General features: G+C 39.9%; 1 protein-coding gene across 1 annotated transcript; it reads left to right on the top strand.

The window, feature by feature from the left end:
- Window positions 1-142: 142 nt before the first annotated feature.
- Window positions 143-20,189, top strand: LOC112045922 (RRP12-like protein). The gene is made up of 21 exons (XM_052883128.1): window positions 143-368; window positions 978-1,221; window positions 1,540-1,666; window positions 2,215-2,514; window positions 2,702-2,785; window positions 2,930-3,082; window positions 3,867-4,102; window positions 5,157-5,271; window positions 5,478-5,642; window positions 6,342-6,825; window positions 7,257-7,423; window positions 8,391-8,683; window positions 9,818-10,003; window positions 10,822-10,994; window positions 11,601-11,812; window positions 12,992-13,248; window positions 15,118-15,344; window positions 15,969-16,142; window positions 16,759-16,921; window positions 18,517-18,657; window positions 19,740-20,189. Exons 1-21 carry the CDS (start codon window positions 233-235, stop codon window positions 19,819-19,821), a joined length of 4,119 nt encoding a protein of 1,372 aa, XP_052739088.1. The 5' UTR covers window positions 143-232; the 3' UTR covers window positions 19,822-20,189.
- Window positions 20,190-20,745: the final 556 nt, after the last annotated feature.

The following is a 20,745-nucleotide window of genomic DNA, read 5'->3' as shown; positions in this document are numbered from 1 at the left end:
TCGCACATGATAGTTTTTGCAGTTTAAGTTAAAGTAAATAGTGTTGCCATTAATATTTATCTGATTTTAATGTTGGTACGTTGGTATGGTTGGTACTCTTATGTTTTGACGTTTGGACCACTGACAGTTTCTTGACAGTTTGCAGCTAATTTCATTTCAAAGTCAAAATTCGTAAACCACGTGTGGTGTGTTTTGATTTTTAAAATTAATTAGGATCCTAAAAAGTTATAAAATGGGTAAATTCAGATCTAAAATTAAAGGAAAAACAAAGGGGCAAAGATGGAAAAGAGGCCAGTCTTCTAATTCAAATCCCAAAACTCAAAAATATAGAGAGATGGCGAAATCCCGGTTTTTTCAAGAAAATTTAAGTAAGTGCTTTTCCGCTTAGAAAATAAACCAGTAATATTTACCTTAACTATAAATTTTCATCATATAATTAATAAAAAAATACCAGTCTTGTTTTATTTTCCTTGTTATTATAACCTGGTAAATTACAACAAAATTATTTATGAACTACTTAAAAAACCATGTAAAAATCACCTCATTAATGTAATAAACATTATTCACTGATATAAATTACGACGTTTATTAAATTTTAATATAATAAAACAAATATCTCAAAATAAACTTATAACTTTGTTTCAAAATTAATATTAACAAGCTTCTAGTTTCATAATACAGAAGTTCTAACATTTAACAGAATAATTTAGTTACTAAGTTACTTTTTGAATTTAACAACTCAAAATATTAAAGTTATTCAATTCAGTCTGTCTAGTAATAAATAGAATAAATGCTGAGCGTGAGATGTAATTAAATTGTATTGTGTTATAGACATGTATGACTTATGTAAAATAGGCTGTAAGTACTGTTTATAAAAATAAAAATGAATAAATGGATTTTCTATCTGTCTATTTTGTTAGTTTATTCAATCCTTTTTCTTTTTTGTTCCTTCAAATCAATTGTTTTATATTTTCTAGCCAATTCTGGCCTCACCCAGCAAGCAGTGCTTAAGCACGATGCTATGATCACATACGGACACAAGAAACAGAAGTCCACAGACAATGAGTCCATAATTACAAAGGAATTTGAGAACATGTCTGTAAGAACAGGGGATGAGGAATCAGACACTGAGTACACAGGGTCTGTGAAGTCCGGCACTTATAAGACGTTTCAGACATTTGCGTCTGATTGGAGTCAATGCTCCAATGTTAGCTTTAGCAAGTAAGTTGGGTAAACAAGTTTAGTTTTTAGAGTATAAATTCAAAATTTGTTTATTTACAAGCTGTTACAATTACAAGCAAAGCAAAATAGTAAACAGCAAGTATGACCATTTGTTGTTTTGACTTTACAACCGGCCAATTCTTTTATATACATATTTTTAAATAAACTTAAACTGCACTATTTCAGATTAATTAAATTTTATAATGCACATTGAAGAAAGACATTACCATAATCAATTAAATAATTATTTATATTATAAAATATTTTAGTAAATATCAACCTTCCATAGCTAACATTTGTAATTTGTATGATTGTTAGGTTGTTGACAAGGTTTGACTCAAACAATGCTGTTCACAAGGAGATGTTGGCTGTGCTGGCCGCTGTGGCCGAGGTGATCAAAGAGCAGGGTGGCAAGGACTCCACCACTGAGTATTTTGCTGCACTGGTTAGTTAATCTGTAAAATATAGTATTCTCCTAATTCTTACAACCAGTAAGCCGAAGATATGTGTCATAACATATCTTGTGATGAAAAAAGACAAAGTGGACCAATAATATAGGCTGATTTGCATTGTATGTATCAGACATATAGCAAAAATGGATTTTTAATTTTACGGTACATTAAACCCATTTAATGTGATCTGTACGAAGCAGATCAGTGAATGCACTTATATGACTTAATATACAAATAATACTAAAATCTGTTTGATGTGATGCATCCGATTTTACCATACCATTAGTGGCCTCATGGGAAATAATACTTTACTTTTCTTTGCAATCTTTGGCCTACATTTTATACACTTTTTAATAACTAAATTCATAATTTAAACTGTGTCAATGAAAAATACATTCCATTGAAGAATACAAAGAAAAATCTAGCTTTAACTTGAATGTTTTAAAAAAGGATGTTCTGTTTTGTATATTGTATGTTTATCTATGTTAAACTACCAGAAGATTTGTTGTTTAATTTTTTTTATGTTAACCATATTTTTTAGATGCAAACTCTAAAAGCATCGGAAGGCGATGAGAGTGTGATGGCAACATTATCACTTTTGTCCATGGGCATCAAGTCCGTACCCCAAGCTGTGTTGAGGAAACAGTTCTCTGACTGTGCTACAATATTCACAGAGATTTTGGAAAAGAATGAGCAATCAGAGAATGGGACACTATTGAGAAGTGCGATAGGTTGCTTGTCAGTGTTGCTGAGGGCCCAGGAGTACGCTCTATGGGGCGATTCCTCTACTTTGAGGGTGTTTGAGTCTATATTGGCGTTTTCGTTGCATTCTAAACCGAAGGTTAGTGGAATTTCTCAATGTTTTTTTTAATATAACAATACATTACGTTTTTAAAACTCTCCATGAGTGGATACAACAATCATTTACACATTACGGACAATTTACATTACACATTATTTTAACTAAGAAAGTTTTATCGGCTAAATATAGTAATGGACAATTATGTATTGAATTACATATGTAACAGGTTCGTAAAGCCGCCCAGCATGCAGTGACGGCGGTTCTAAGAGGCAGCTGTTTCATGATCCCTTCAGAAGATCAGAAAACCAAGGTAATTTTATTGAAAATCGAACAACCATAGTCACATATAATAAGTCGGTTCAAGAACCATTGAAACCAAGTCATGTAAATTGGTTGAAAATGATTTTTTTTTTCAAGTTATATTTTTTATTATAAAAAAGTATCTTTATTGTAGGCTCCCAAACTGCATCCAGCCTCTAACCGCACGGCAGAGTTTTGTTTGTCTCAAATAAAACCTGAAGCGCTTCTGTCGGGGCATCGCACAGTGCTGCACACCCTGACTCTACTGCGCGACGTGCTGCCCGTGTTTAGTAAGGAATATATAAAGGTCAGTGGAAATTATTATCATCATCCATCATACATCATCATCTTAGGCGATTTTTACACGACCACATACCTTTACCTGCAGATACAAGTATTCTCTCCTACATTCCTATGCTTTATTTGTTTCTCTATACGTATTTGTTAGGCGTCGGCGCCACTGTTGAGCACGAGTCTCCTCTCAGAATGAGAGGAGTTAGGCTTTTTGGCCTCCAACACCTCTCCTCACACTGTCCTTATACTCCTCATTGGGTGTGGGTGGATTGACAGCCATCAAACACGTAGAGAATTGACACATTTCTCAGGTATGAAGGTTTCCTCATGTTGTTTTTCCTTAATTTTAAAAACATTCGATAATTAATTTCTTATAATGCTGACTGAAAATTTGGAGATGAATGTTGCTGACCGGATTCAAACCTATGCCCTCCTAAGTCAGAGGTCATATCCACTGGGCGTCATCATTATCAACCCATATTTGTCTCACTGTTGAGCTTTAGTCTCCTCTCAGAATGCGAGGGGTTAGGCCCATAGTCCACCACGCTGGCTCAATGTGGATTGGCAGACTTTACACACGCAAATAAATCTCTGGTATGCAGCTTTCCTCACGATGTTTTTCCTTCACCGTTTGAGACACGTGATATTTAATTTCTTAAAATGCACACAACTGAAAAGTTGGAGGTGCATGCCCCGGATCAGATTTGAACCTACACCCTCCGGAATCTGTCATATCCACTGGGCTATCACGCTACTAGTGCTAGTATATTATTTTGGGTTATATTTTGTTCCTTTAGAGCTTATGCGAAGCTATCCTTTCGTTGATGACCCACAACAACGTATACATCAAGACGTGTTGCCTGCACACGCTTCACGCGCTGTTCTCCGCGCCGCGCGACGTATGCAACCTGACCGCCGGCCTGGCCGTGCAGCTGGCCAGGGCGCTGATGGCTGCCAGGCCGCCCGCCAACGACACTGGCCAGGTGCTGGCGTGGACTGCGGTGCTACAGCAGGGATATGGCTGTCTTGCTGGGTAAGATAACAACAACGTAGAGCAAGACGTACAACTGGCCGTGCAGCTGGCCAGGGCGCTGATGGCTGCCAGGCCGCCCGCCAACGACACTGGCCAGGTGCTGGCGTGGACTGCGGTGCTACAGCAGGGATATGGCTGTCTTGCTGGGTAAGATAACAACAACGTAGAGCAAGACGTACAACTGGCCGTGCAGCTGGCCAGGGCGCTAATGGCTGCCAGGCCGCCCGCCGACGACACTGGCCAGGTGCTGGCTTGGACCTCTGCGCTGCAGCAGGGATGTGGCTGTCTTGCTGGGTACGATAATTATAATAAAGAGAATGCGTACTTTTATACCACACAAATGAAGACAAACTTCATTCAAAAATAAAAAGCAGAGCGCCATCTATGGCATAATAACATTGCAACAGGCCCTTGAAGTGTGCAAACAGGATTTCTTTCATAGTTCTCTAAGAACGCCATCTGGTAGTTTCAAATAACAAACTGTTTCCACTGTCCCTGTAGCAGCATGCATCGTAAACACCTCGTCTAATTACACTTTTAATATTCACTAGCTGACTATAAAAGTCAAGCATTCTTCAGCACATATTTAGTTTTACTTCAATAATATGTGCTGTCTTCACTAGTTTTTTAATAAAATACATGTAGAGGTCAGCCCATCACCTGTCCCCACCGTACTCAGGGTCATACGGGCGGAATCGTGGGAGACTCCGGTACTTGCTCTTTGCGTGTTTTCCAGGCCGAATTGTAGACTACAAAATGGTCATCCTTGTTATATTGTATGCACTCCCCCTTCTGTGGCTGGAGCACCACTACAAGACGGATTCCACCCTTCCCTCATGGACACTCACTGCAACTGATGCACTCTGAGCCACATCGCCTAATATACCTACAATATATAGGTGCGCGAACTCCTGTAGATGGTGAAAGTTTTACTCCAAGAAAACAAAGGTCCATTTATTAGACCAGTGTCGCCTCAGTCCACACCTAGAGGATATTTGTTAATAAAACAATTTTTCATAATGAATGCAAAGTAACACATGTTTCTATATTCCAGCTTAGACTTAAACCTGTGCGCCCCACACCTGCCACAGTTCGTAAACATCTGCGTGTCGGAGTTGTGGCTCTCGGACGTGGCTGATGTCAACTCCGCATCCACCAACGCCCTGAAGGTGAGTGTCATTGGTCCACACTTTCTTAAATAATAATATTCTCTTTTTTAGCTTACAACTTAGCCCTTTTAAGCCTGGTTAAATTTGGACCACTCGGCAACCAGCAAACATCATAAATACAAGTAGCTAACATCCAATATATAAACATAAAGAATCCTAGTAAATAATTTATTTTTGTAATTTACATTTGTATTTTTTTCATCCAGGCCATCCTCCTAGATTGTGTAAAGCCAGCAATACAATCAGATGAGTGCTTGCTGAAACACAAACAGCATATCGACAATGTATTCAAAATGATTGGCACCGGACTAGATAATCCCTTCAACCAAGCCATCAAGCATGTTGTACTTACCATCGCTGTTTGTTTTGAGGTGAGGTAACATTTTTGTATTATTTGTGTGTGTCTAGTTATGTGTTTTTGTCTGTCTAGATCCTGTTTATGTAGAAATTTAGGGATTAAACATGCAGCAGAAGTAAAAATTGGCAGCAGAAACGATTTGTTACAATTCAGGATTGCCCACTATAAAATAGTCTAAAAATATTGCCTTTATTGCATAAACTAAATCACTCTGTCAGAGCTCAGTCAGTAGGAAATATGTGTGTTTATTCGAATGCAATTAGTTCTTGTATAAATTTTTACTAAATAAATTTATATATAAAGTGTCAAATGAGAGCAAAGTAACGTCTTATATCTTTTAATCCCTCTCTACTCAGGGTCTTGACTTGGAATCAATTGCTACGCTTTAACTATAACCCTAAGTAAAGTTAGGGATTCAAACTCATAAAAACCGAACAGAGAGCAAAGTAACGTTTCTGATGTCCTTGAATCATTCACTATGTTTAGGATTTTAACTTAAAATCACTTGCATTGCTTTAACTGTAAAATCCTGAGAATAGTTAGGCTTGCAAACTCTGTGAACAAAGTAGCGTTTCCTGTGTTTTTGAATGTCTCACTCTGCTGTGATTCTATCAAATTCACTGTGATTTAACTTAGAATCATTATCTACCCAAATTTCTCTCCTGTTGAACAAATACCAATTACATTTTTAAATTGAACATTCATTACACAGATAGGCAACGAAAAAATCGAGTACATCCTAGCACCGCTACTAAAGAAGCTAAATGAACGTCGCGAAAGTCACAATTTCCACAACGAAAAGGAGGCGGAATATGCTACAGGATGCGCAATCAAATCTCTAGGCCCAGAGTTCGTATTGAAAATAATCCCACTCAGAGACGGAACGAATATAAACTTGGACAGAAGTTGGTTGCTACCGGTCATGAAAGAGAAAATCACTAGTTCAAATTTGAAATTTTTCGCAACAGAAATTTTGGAAATGGCAACCTTCTGTCGTAAAAAGTCGCGCGAATTTGCGGATATGAAAGACACCCCTGGGTCGCACACCTACGATTTGCTGTGCAACCAGCTGTGGTCTCTGTTCCCGAGTTTCTGCAACCAGCCGAAGGATGTCAAAGACAGCTTTAAAATCTTAGCTCGCGTATTGGGGAACGTGCTTAAGGACAATCCGGAGTTCAGATTGTCTATAATGCAAGGTATATTTGTAATTTGTATATTTTATGATTATTAATTTATATCAAAAGTATATATGTCTTTTAAATATGACCTTTATTCCTGTTACAAGTGGGTATAACAATAGTCAAGTTCGCTGGAATCGGAAAAGCAAATATGTAACACTTTTTCACGAAAAGATTTTTTAGTATAGAAATAAATAGGACCATATATGCTACTTTTTATCAAAATGAAAATATAAATGTAACAGGGTTAAACAAAGCAATTGATTTATGAGCATGACAGAAAGCAAGGGTGGAAGGGAATGGTTCCTGCATCAAATTTTGATAAAAAATATTTGCCATATCTTTTAAATGTGACCAATATTCTTCTCCCCCCAATTAGTCGGAAACGATATTTAGGAGTGGATACAACAATAATGTGGGCAGGTATCGATTTATTTTGATAATTCCAGGTCTAAGGAAGCTTATAGCCTGTTCCGAAGACAACTTAGAGGACAGGACCGAACTAGCCCGCTTCGCTAAGAACTACGTGCCGATTTTGTTGAACATATACATGTCGCCTGTTAAGTTGTTGAGTGGCGCAGAGGGTCAGAGGTTAGCCGCTTTGGAGACCATACAGGTAAGTGGATCATCAACGTAGTTTTAATCTAATAATGAGTCCCATTAAATATCCCACTTCTGATACAATTTTGTATCGTTTTGTTCACGAGAAAGACATATAGTGCGACAAAAGAAAAATAAATGAGGACGCTGTAGTCACTGACCATACAGGTAAGTGGATCATCAACGTAGTTTTAATCTATTAATGAGTCCCATTAAATATCCCACTTCTGATACAATTTTGTATCGTTTTGTTCACGAGAAAGACATATAGTGCGACACAAAAGAGAAAATAAATGAGGACGCTGTAGTCACTTTTTGTCGTTCATAGGTTGTAACTCTGTGTTCAGTCATCTACTTGGGATTGCAACTACCTTGATACTTGACAGTAATTGATATTTTGTTCTTTAGATAGGTAATATTATGTTCTCATTTTAATGAAGATGATCTGTTAAAAATAATATTATTATCTAATACAAATAAATTTATAAATACATATATGTATTTGGACAATACATATATGTATTTATAAATTTATTAGCCCCAAATACTTAGTGTTATGTTAGTGTGTTAAAGTGTTATGGATACTATGATAGCTGATTTTATTATTTATGTTAATTAAATTTAAATAAAGAATTTCATCTAAATGAATTGTATTTATTGTAGTTCATTGTAAATCTGATAAAACTATCAATATTGATTGTTTGCTCTATAATGACAGTTCTTTGTGATAATGACAGTAAATGTGGTGTTGCCACATAGCGAGTTTATTAGTTCCATTTTTATGAACTTCAAGTCCTTTGTTACACTATGCAATACACAATAACATTAGACTTAAGGTCTTTTACACATTATATAACAATTGAGAACACATCCAAGATTTTGCTTTGAGTTAAAGTAACTACAAAATACAAATAAACGAATTAGTAATCTATTTTTCAATATGAAAATGGCATATAAAATTCAAATTAAAAATATTATTTCAGGTTTATCTAACTATATGCGACCAAACACTGAGAGAGGAATTCTTTACTAACGCCTTACAACAATTGGAAGCGTCCAAAGACAACCATTTTCAAAGAGAATCCATTTTAGATGTGATACGTTTACTTGTATTGTATCAAAACTCCGAACAAATTGCTAGTCTATTCGAGAAGTGGGTGTATCCTCTATGCGACACAGTGTTGGAGGATCCAAAAACATTTTATAAGAAGAATAAAAAAGAAAGAATGAATATGGATGAAACACAAGAAAATGGAGACAAGAAAAAGGAACTAAGGTGTGTATTTTTTTTAAGTAACTAACAATGGTTCTCAAATTTGTTTTGATCGCCACTCACGAAATAAAATCCTATCTTGTTTTATAATATTAAAAAAATATTATTAAATTTCAATATTAAAAAAAGCGAACTCTTAGTATTTCAGAGTAAGGGATGCGCCTTAAATTATATTTCTCCAGTGACTCTTAACGGTATGCCGCTAAAAAGAGTCACAGAGTTCAAATACTTAGGGCACATTGTAACGGAGGACTTGTCTGATGTTAATGACATGGAAAGGGAGCGCAGGGCGCTGGCAGTCCGATGCAATATGTTAGCCCGCAGGTTTGCACGGTGTAATATGGACGTAAAACTGACCCTATTTAAGGCATACTGTCAAACATTTTACACATGCAGCTTGTGGGTGACATATACGCAAAGGGCCTATAGCGACCTGCGAGTCCAATACAATAATGGGTTTAGGACACTGATGGGGCTGCCGCGTTACTGCAGTGCATCACTGATGTTTGCTGAAGCGCATACAGATGACTTTTATGCTATAATGCGAAAAAGAGCAGCATCAGTTATGCACAGAATGCGCGAGAGCTCCAACAGCATATTAAAAACGCTGGTGGAAAATGGTGGAAATCCATTTATGAAGCACTGGGTGCACTTGCATATGCACTCACGGTGCTTCATAAATGGTAGATACTGTCATTACTAACACACTAACATATTTTAATTTAGTTTTTTTTTAAGTACCTATAACTACTAATATTACTAACAATAGGATATTAAAATTTAATCAATTGAATGTAATTTATGGATTTTGTTATCTGAAATAAAGATTTATTATTATTATTATTATTTATTTTTTAAATTGTTTCATAACATACAAGTTTTATTTTTGTTATTGTTAAGGATACAAAAAACAGGCGCAAATGCGTTGCCGACCTTTAATGTTTATTTATAGGTACCTTAAATATTCATTTTAATATTAGCATATAATCATATTTTTGATAACAACATTTGGCAGTATTGTTTAATGAACATCTAAAACCACAACAGAAACCCATAACTACCATCTACTTCTAATGATCACCACCATGGGGATCTTAACCATTTGAGAAAAGCTACCATAGATTTTTTTTGAACCAGGTACAAAGACAAAGCGAAACTTTTAGAAATGGAACACAAAAAGGCGTACAGGATCCTAGAAGAGATATTTAAGAGCGACAAAGAGAGTTGCAAAGACTTCTTAACGAAAAACCAGAAACGGATAAAGAAATTATTGATGTCCTCTTTGAACAAGGTCGCTGACAGTAGCAAAGCTGCGAGGTTGAGGTAACTTTGTTTTATTTATCACAGAATGCATACTTATTTTATCCGACTTCAAAAGACGGAGAGGTTCTCAATATGAGAAATGTTTTTTTGGTTGTCATAATTTCGTAATTTGTTAACCAATTTTGATTTTTTGTTTGAAAGGGTTGCCAAATGCCTAGCGTTTATTTTAATTGTAATATTAATACCCTAGATCTAGCCTCTGTGAGTCACAATTTCTTTTAGGAATTTTTCCATATAGCTTAGTAAATTGTCCTATGAGTTTTCAGGATATAAAAATTGCATTTTTTGTATGATATAAGATTCTACTATCATTATTCTATAGATAATTCTGAATTTAGTAATCTATATATTTGACGACCTCCGTGGCGCAGTGGTATGCGCGGTGGATTTACAAGGCGGAGGTCCTGGGTTCGATCCCCAGCTGAGCCGGTTGAGGTTTTCTTAATTGGTCCAGGTCTGGCTGGTGGGAGGCTTTTGCCGTGGCTAGTTACCACCCTACCGACAAAGACGTACAGCCAAGCGATTTAGCGTTTCGGTACGATGTCGTGTAGAAACCGAAAGGGGTGTGGATTTTCATCCTCCTAACAACTTAGCCCGCTTCCATCTTAGATTGCATCATCACTTACCATCAGGTGATTGTATTCAAGGGCTAACTTGTAAAGATTAAAAAAAAAAATCTATTGCACATATTTTTAGAAGCTTTATTACAAATTTTCAATGTTAAATTTTGTATTGCGGTACTTAACGCACGATGTTCTGAATAGTCATATTTTTATACCAACATACTTACTGCAATGAAAATTGAACTTTATTCCCAGATGCATAGAACATTTAATAAACTCGTCGCCTCACCTCAACGCTGAGAGCAAGCTAGTGAAGAGCGCCATAGCCGAGTCCGTCATATGTACGCGTGACATCAACTCCAAATGTCGGCAGTGCGCCTTCAACCTTATCAACTCTATTGGAAATGTACTCAAAAACCAGGACGGAGGTAATGTTCAAGTGAAACAAAATTGTTTTTATTATGTAGTAGGAGATAGTAGTCTGAGATGGATATGACGTCGCTCGATGTCCATAAAGAGTAGGGAGTTAGAGAGGGGTAGCCATGAGGCGGTAACGACTAGCGATATAAGGCGCTCGCCGCACGGTCTAGCTCATTCTTGTTGTGGTGTTCGATCCGTTCGATAGGCGGAGAGAGTGACTTGGGTGAAAAACGGGAGTGTTAGTTAACTATCAAGGACGTTCTTAACCCTACATACAACGGTTATAAATTTGCATATAGTACATGGAATATGAGTCCGAAATATATCGATATCAATTGAGAAAAGTTAAGGAGTTGTTATGAAATTTAATTTAAAATCATGTATTTATTAAAATTTTCCAAACGTCAAAAACTCAATCGTCATTTCAGTTGAAATATAGACCATCAATGGCCGACAGTGTTTGGACGCGAATTGTCTAATAAATATTTAAAATTTTTATTTTCATGTAATCTCATTTTAAAAATATATAATAATTTTTATTCAATCTAGTAGAGTGATAATGAATAACTTAAGACCATTCAAAAAAAAAGTGTCAACTAGCCTATTCTTCGCAGGTATGCAGTCGTTCATAACATTGCTCCTGTCCGGCCTGTCGGCGCCGCTCCCGCGCATAGCCAGCGCCACGCTGCGCGCGCTCGCCTCAGCCCTGTTCAACTTCTCCGAGGAGATGGGGCTGGAGACGGTGCAGGCGCTGCTGGAGACGGTCAGCCAGCAGATGCTCACCAACAACAGGGAGATCGTGGCAGCCGCCATGAGTTTCCTCAAGGTATATCTCTTGAGAGGACGTCTGAGTAGGCCAAACGGGTGATCAGTCCTAACTGTTTAAGTTCTTCGAGGTGATCATGGCTAGCAGCAGGGAGATCGTGGCAGCGTTTCCTAAAGGTGGGTATACTTCTAGAGGAGATACCTCGCCTCAGCCCTGTTCAACTTCTCCGAGGAGATGGGGCTGGAGACGGTGCAGGCGCTGCTGGAGAGGGTCAGCCAGAAGATGCTCAGCAACAACAGGGAGATCGTGGCAGCCGCCATGAGAATAATAATGGTGGAGAGAGGTAGAAGATTGAAAGAGTTGAGGTATCACCATATATGCAATGGTATTCGTATATTCGTAGCTACCACCGGTAAAAACGACCGCCACACGATTTAGCATTCCGGTATCATATAGAAACCGTCTGAGGTATGGCCGACTCGCTGCGACACATTTAATGTTGTCAGTCCACCTAATGGGAGGTGGTCACTACGCTTTCCGCCATTATACGACCCCAATGTTCATTCTTCGAACTATGTACCCTGCCCATGTAGCCAATTGGCACGTCGATTCTTTACTTACTTACAGGGGCAGATCTATCCCATTTCAACTTTGGGACTTTCAGCGTTGGGCTGTCTCTATAAATTTTGGTTTTCTGCGCATCTCTTCATTTCTATTTCAATCACGCATCCAATCATCTTTTGGCTCTGAGGAATTTTAAACCGGAAAATAACGACATGAGGGTTAGCAGCGGCAGTGATTGTACCATCATGTTGTAGTAGAGGAAACACCTCGAGCAGGTCCCAGGACTTGGGACCTCGGGTGTAGGGATCTCTTTAGAATGCATCAACACTCACCTCCCCTGCCTGACATGTTCTCCACTAAATAATTTATGATAAATCAATACAACAAAACATTATCAATAACTACAACACAAAACATTATTGCACAAAACCACTAACGCGACTAGCAGCGTGACGGTGTTCACGCTGCCTAACAAAGAACTGAACTCAAGTCATCAAATACCCTCTTATTTGTACCATCACTATTGCAACAACCTTGTACAGATACCTAATTCTTATAATAATATAAATATTAAATGTTTACACAACCCGTACTCGAGGAACTCGTTACAAAATGTTGTGGAGTTCCAAACATTGCTGAATTGGATTTACTGACATAATTTTTAAATTACTCTAGGTGTATACCAAAGTGATACCAACAGAGGCACTGGCGGGTAGTTTGCCGATAATATTCAAAACCCTATCAACAATGAGCGATGACTGCAAACGGCATTCGCGTTTGGAAATAGGTTACTTCCTTATTCGGATGACGAGGAAGTTTGGCGCGGAAATAGTGGAGAGACTAATTCCTGAACAAGACCAAGTGATGTTGCGGAGACTGAGGAATGTGAGGAAGATGGATAATAGGAGGAAGAGGCTCAAAGAAGGACAAAGGTATTACTTTTACTTTTTAATTTCGACATTTTTGTTTGCTGATTTACCAATCTTTATAAAGGTCGTAACTCATTAGACCCACCCGGGACCTGACCCGCCTGCACCACCTCTCTTCGAGTGGTTAGTTTTTATTTTATTATTTTTTATTCTTTACAAGTTAGCCCTTGATTACAATCTCATCTGATGGTAAGTGACGATGCAATCTAAGATGGAAGCGGGCTAACTTGATAGGAGGAGGATAAATGTCCACACCCCTTTCGGTTTCTACACGCACGGTGGTTACTAGCCACGGCCAAGGCCTCCCACCAGCCAGACCTGGGCCAATTAAGAAAACCTTAATCTGTCAAAGTATTCTTCGTATGGATTTGTATGGGCATGCGCTCACTACATCCGTACCATCACTGGATCGCCTCGAACGTGAGATGTCCACGCGCCAACCGCGAATGGACTACTCGATGATAAGCTCGCTGTTGACATGCTTGCCTCTCGTGAACCGCGAGTTGATAACTCGGCGTTCACCTATAGTTCACCTGTCGACGACAAGGGGACGCCTAGCGACGAAGCGGTGCGGTTCAGGTCCCTGGTGGGTCTAATGAGCTACGACCTTTAGTATCATAACATAGTTATCAACATGGAATCAATAGGTACTGCAATTCCCAGGGAAGTCACTGGCCCTTAAGACACGGGCTTACCTAGTTTAAGGGCCAGGACGTCATTGCTATTTATGTACTGAGTTATTCAAATAAAACAATTCTTATTCTATTCTTATTCTTAATTCACTATTCTTTGTATGAAACTCCTTACTGCAGCGCGGTCTAATCGAAATCGTAGCATAATCGCTTTGCCACTAGACAGACTCACAAATTAAGACAATGATTTCTTTCTTGTTAAAATGTGTGCTATGACCCATAACCACTAGCTTGCTAACATGAAGGGCTATATCTTAATTCAGGTTGAGATACAAATTCTTCTTGACATTTTTATTCTACTGTATAAAAATAAGTCGGGTTTTCCTTCCTGACGCTATAACTCCAGAACGCATGAACCGATTTCCACGGTTCTGCATTCGTTAGAAAGGTCTCGGGCTCTGTCAGGTTTATAGCAAAGAAAATTCGGGAAAATGTAGGGTAGGATAGGGGCAGAGTAGGGGTAGGGTAGTGTAGGGTAGGGGTAGGGTAGGGGTAGAGTTGAGTAGGGGTAGTTGAAAGTTTACATCAAGTTTCACGCGGACGAAGTCGCGGGCGTCCGCTAGTCATTTATATTTCTTAATTATAAGTTTTAGGGTTAGGGATAGAAGCAATGAAACAATGCCACAACTCATCTATAAGGAAATAATTTTGTCCACATATCACTCTTTTTCATCTCATTACAACAAAAGAGATAGCAATATTTTTACTGTTCACATTTCAAAATTTAAAATATCTATTGTAGTAAAATAAGTCTCGCTTTTGTAGCGATGGAAAGAAAGAGATAGACAATTATCTCGTGGCTCCCTGTTTGGCTTTGATGTACAGACAAGAGTCTATTATTAGACAGACATTGAAGTGTTTTTTTTCCAAGAGAAGTTAGACCTTGACTGCAACCAGATATTAAGTGACGATGCAATCTAAGATGTAAACGGGCTTACTAGTAAGAGGTACAAGTTCATTCTATCCATACCTCTGATGCTTTCTACGCGGCATCGTACCTGAACGCTACATCGCTTGGCAAAACCGTCCGTCGTACCGTCTTTGCCTGTAATGTGGTAAGTAGCCACAACCAAGGTCTACCAACAGATCAGACCTGAGACCTGAGACAATTTTAAACATATAAAATCCTAAACTGACCTTTGAAGTGCTTTAGTGAAATATCTGTCAATAACTTTTATAGGGACCAAGACGATTCAGGATCAGATATGGATGTGAAAGGCACCTCTAAGACCTTGGAAGACATCCTCAAAGACTCAGACTCGGAAATGGAATTCCTGGATGAGGAAGAAGAACATCCCAGGGCCAAGGCGAAAGCTAAGGGGAAGAAGAAGAACCAGGCCTGGATCCAGGACGATCCGGAGAATATTGTGGATTTGGCTGATGTGTCATCTGCTAGGAAGATAACAGGTATTATGACGATTATTTTGACTTTGTTTATGAAAGTTAAAGGCGACAGGACATGCGAGGTTTATGTCCGTCAAATAATTTAGTATCAGCAATGCAGAAACGCATTTTCATATTGTGTTGTAAAAATGGACCTCTTATGGGGTGACTTGTTGTCCATCTGTCTGTCAATACCCTTTATTTAGGCAACAAGTGGAGTATCCGAATCCAACCTTCTTAATTAATATTGATAAAAGATATGGTCCTGTATGTTACAAAAATGAAAAATAAAAAATGTGTATTTTGACACTCTAAAGTCTTAAGGGAATCAAAATTCATAGGGTACTTCCCATTAACCAATGAGTAAAATTCTTACTTGTGGTTATTTAATTATAATTTAATATTTAGCACTATTGACAGCGATTGTAAAAGTAAAATATTGTCTACCTTGTTTTTTTTTTCGTTAGTAGTAAAGTATATTTAGTTTGTTTGACAAATAATAATCATATAGAAAATGCCTATAGACATTATGTCATTCTTTCGCATAGGTATATTTTTTTTTTGTACAATATAGTTCCAATCTTAATTTTCATTGAAAACGGAACCTAATTTTTTGAAGATGGTTAAAAATGATTTACAATTTTCCAGCAACGAACCCCGCACAGAAGAAGCGCTTACCAGAAGAGAAGAAAGCGAAGAAAGATGGCGGCTTCAGAACGGCGCCCGACGGCCGGCTCATCATCAGCGACGAGCTCGCCGACGACGACGACAACGACGAGCCGCGGCCCAGCGGCGACGTCGACAGCGACACTGACGATACGGGTATGATGGCTTTAGTGGGAATAGGGTAGAGGCAGGTGTAGGGTGAGAGTAGGTTAGGACTAAAGTAGGGTGGGATACGAGTAAGGCACACATTTCATGGGGACTTTCACGAGCTATAAGCGTCCTTATCGTTCATGGGAATTGTCTGATTGCATGCACCAAACTTCAAATTCGCTCTGAGCATGAGAAATTTGGCAACGCAATGTAATACATAAAAATACATCTCGTCGGGTTTATGATAGACGTGTTGGAACTTCTGAGGCAACCCGAAGTTCACTATTATTTTTGCTAACTTGAATGATCTATAATATGTATATCGACAGATTAATTCGATGTTAAACCATACCGCAATAACTGAATCTGTCTGTGCGTTTAAAATGGCGACAGAGGGGAGGAAAAAATAAGACTGCTGTATGCTCTTTTCTCACTCCACAGTCAGTCGTGGATGAGTGCTTAGTGTCTTATGCGTCTAGGGGAAGCCAACCGGGAAACAAAAATCAGCTCAAATATTATTCAAGCTTGTAGTAGGTAGGAAATGACTGATTTATTTTTATCGTAGTTGGGATCCACGTCTAAGTGACGTCTGAGATATGATGATAAATGTTCCATTGGACAGATAACGAGGCAGAGGAGTCCAAGCCGTCCAAGCTGCTGAAGCCGGGCGCCAAGCGGCGCTACGACGACATCCTGAGCATCAAGAGCGGGCGCAGCACCCGCAGCCGCGCCTCCACCGTCACCGTCGGCTCCAAGTACCAGGCCGGGGGGAGGGGCATACACAGGTGAGGGCGGAGCACCCCGTCACGTCCAGCTGCTGAAGCCGGGCGCCAAGCGGCGCTACGACGACATCCTGAGCATCAAGAGCGGGCGCAGCACCCGCAGCCGCGCCTCCACCGTCACCGTCGGCTCCAAGTACCAGGCCGGGGGGAGGGGCATACACAGGTGAGGGCGGAGCACCCCGACACGTCCAGCTGCTGAAGCCGGGCGCCAAGCGGCGCTACGACGACATCCTGAGCATCAAGAGCGGGCGCAGCACCCGCAGCCGCGCCTCCACCGTCACCGTCGGCTCCAAGTACCAGGCCGGGGGGAGGGGCATACACAGGTGAGGGCGGAGCACCCCGACACGTCCAGCTGCTGAAGCCGGGCGCCAAGCGGCGCTACGACGACATCCTGAGCATCAAGAGCGGGCGCAGCATCCGCAGCCGCGCCTCCACCGTCACCGTCGGCTCCAAGTACCAGGCCGGGGGGAGGGGCATACACAGGTGAGGGCGGAGCACCCCGACACGTCCAGCTGCTGAAGCCGGGCGCCAAGCGGCGCTACGACGACATCCTGAGCATCAAGAGCGGGCGCAGCACCCGCAGCCGCGCCTCCACCGTCACCGTCGGCTCCAAGTACCAGGCCGGGGGGAGGGGCATACACAGGTGAGGGCGGAGCACCCCGTCACGTCCAGCTGCTGAAGCCGGGCGCCCAGCGGCGCTACGACGACATCCTGAGCATCAAGAGCGGGCGCAGCACCCGCAGCCGCGCCTCCACCGTCACCGTCGGCTCCAAGTACCAGGCCGGGGGGAGGGGCATACACAGGTGAGGGCGGAGCACCCCGTCACATCCAGCTGCTGAAGCCGGGCGCCCAGCGGCGCTACGACGACATCCTGAGCATCAAGAGCGGGCGCAGCACCCGCAGCCGCGCCTCCACCGTCACCGTCGGCTCCAAGTACCAGGCCGGGGGGAGGGGCATACACAGGTGAGGGCGGAGCACCCCGTCACATCCAGCTGCTGAAGCCGGGCGCCCAGCGGCGCTACGACGACATCCTGAGCATCAAGAGATCACAAACCATGGCCGATGAGAAAATGTTTTGTGATCCGATTTGGATAAAATTTTCGTCATTTGGGTTTCCTTATTTCCATTGGGCTTAATAATTGGTAAAACAAAGTCACTTCCCGCCAACTTAACGCTTAGATCTTTTAAACATAATTCAATGTAGTTTTCATCTCGGTCCTGCCTCCCTAAACGTTACATTTCTGTCAAAGTATATGATCAACGATCTAATGCGATTATAAAAACTGTCTCTATAGAATCGATGTTTCATAGTTTTAATCATGTTTGTCAGGTAAAGAGCTCCGTAAAAATACCTTTTTGTGTAGTTGAATATTGTAAAAAACGGGCAAAAACTTCTAGTTTAGTATACGATATATACCAAATCTTAGCTCGTTTTCCTCATAAAATGACAGAAAATTTTGTTCGTGAATTTGGTTGCGATGGCTTCTATAATTGAACTGAGGGTTTTCATCATTAGATAGTGATTCAAAAGAAAGGTTTCCAAGCAGACAAAGTCGCAGTACACTAGTAAATTAACTAACATGTCCCCCGTATTACAGACCACTTGGATCAGCGGCCTCAGTGTCTTCAGCTATTGGTTCAGAGTACAGATCTAAAAAGGCGAAGGGCGACATCAAGAAGCGAGGGAAGCCCGAGCCATACGCCTACCTGCCGCTGTCTAGGAATAATTTAAACAAAAGGTAAAAAAAGTTTTTAATATTAATCTGTCAACTGCTAGGAACTTTTGTATGACGTGATTGTACCATCATTTTGCGGTAGAGGAAACACCTCGAGCAGGTCGCAGAACTTGTGACTTTGGGTGTAGGTTTAAGGGATCCCTTTAGAATGCATTAACACTCACCTTCCATTCCCAACCTGTTCTACATACCCACATTAAACAATTTGTGATCAATAATTACAACACACACAAACATTATTGCACAAAACCACTAACGCGACTAGCAGCGTGACGGTGTCCACGCTGCCTTACAAACAACTGAACTCAATTAATACCCTCTTATTTATACTATCATTGTTGCAATAACTTCATACAAGTACTTCCCCTCCACAATAACAGAATGTTACTACCCGTAATCTAGGAACTCGTAACTCTCGGCAGGTTTCCAATAAATGTTCTGTAGAATTCGGTCAGCCTCCAAGAGGACCGCGTTGAGCATTCAGAACTTGCATATTGCACAGACTAAAAATGTCAAGTGTCAACAAAATCATAGATAAGACATTCAATAATCCTATCTGTCTGTCTGTCTAACAAGACCTATCTGTGAGGATATTGTCTGTAGCGGCATAAGGCTATGTTGTAGCAAGCCTTGTTGAGACGCACAACGCTGCGTAAGCAAGTTTATATCCCACGACCGCCATCGATGTTTTAACGCTAGCCACTTGTGGTTGGTCGACATTGACGCACGATTCCTAAATAAGTAGTCCGCTTAATATTATATATTTCTTACTGTAACATTTGTCAATCGATTAAATATTATTTGGAACTCAGACTTGTTTCACTATAATTCCTTGACAGAGACACGCATTAACCTTCAGTAGCCTATTTACCATTCAATCATTGGCTACGTAACTAACAACCCACAAATTGTCAATGATGATATCCTATACAATCTGTATTTTCCATAATTAATGTTTAAAATAATTGTAGATTTTTATTTTTATTGAGAACATACATTACTTCTCTACTCCACCAATGTAACGTAATATTGAAAAATACCTCTACAATAGAATAGAAATTAAGTTGTTCATTTCTTCGTTTCAGAAAAAAGTCTGTCGGGTCCAACCAATTCAAAGGTGTTGTGAAGGCGAAAACAAAAGGCAGATTTAACAGGAAGAATAAATAAATAGATTATTTAAACTTTGTTGTTTGTATCTCAAAGCATTTCTTTGTAAAAATAGAAATATATAATCTACAAATGATTTTATATTGTATGCTTCTTATTATAAAAACTAGATCAAAAGAAATCTTGTGAATTTTATGAAACAAATGTTCGATACGTCAAGTCATAACTTGGTATCGAAAACAATCGATTTAATGACTTGGATTCGATTCCCAGCCTGGATAATTCAGGTTTCAGTACATATTTTCTAAATTGGTTCAAGATTGGTGGCTTCGGCAGCGGCTAAGTGCCGGTATAGGTATCCTATTATATTATTTTTATTCCTATTTAGGCAACGTTGTTAGCGATAGTTATTATAAGGAATTAATTAATTCGGTGTTTTATTTAATAACCTACTCAATATTTCCGTGAAAATATCATTAAAATCAGCCCAGCCGTTCCAGAGATTAGCTGGGACAAACAATAGGCTATTGTTTGTCCCAGCTAATCTCTGGAACGCCAGCTATTGTCAATATCCTATGTTACCCGCTGCTAATGTGGCTTTCTATTGATGAAAGATTTTCTAATATTATCTCGTCTCGGCGATCTTAGGCCTGCTGTAATAGGTACCCAAGGTAGGTGGGTTATACCCAACCCCTGATTTTTCCGGACGGCGTGGGTTCGAATCCGGTCTGGGGCATGTACCTCCAACTTTTCAGATAAGCACATTTTAAGAAATTAAATATCACTTGTCTCAAACGATGAAGAAAAACATCGTGAGGAAACCTGTATACCAGATTAATTTCTTAATTCTCTGCGTTAGTGAAGTCTGCCAATCCGCATTGGGCCAGCGTGGTGGACTATTGGCCTAACCCCTCTCATTCATACAGGATACTCGAGCTCAGCAGCGAGCCGAATATGGGTTGAATGATGATGATAAGGTCAAGA

Source organism: Bicyclus anynana, chromosome 8 (genome assembly GCF_947172395.1).
Source record: "Bicyclus anynana chromosome 8, ilBicAnyn1.1, whole genome shotgun sequence".
Classification (NCBI taxonomy): domain Eukaryota; kingdom Metazoa; phylum Arthropoda; class Insecta; order Lepidoptera; family Nymphalidae; genus Bicyclus; species Bicyclus anynana.
Note: the sequence above shows the minus strand (reverse complement) of the source record. Positions and strands in the feature narration are given on the sequence as shown.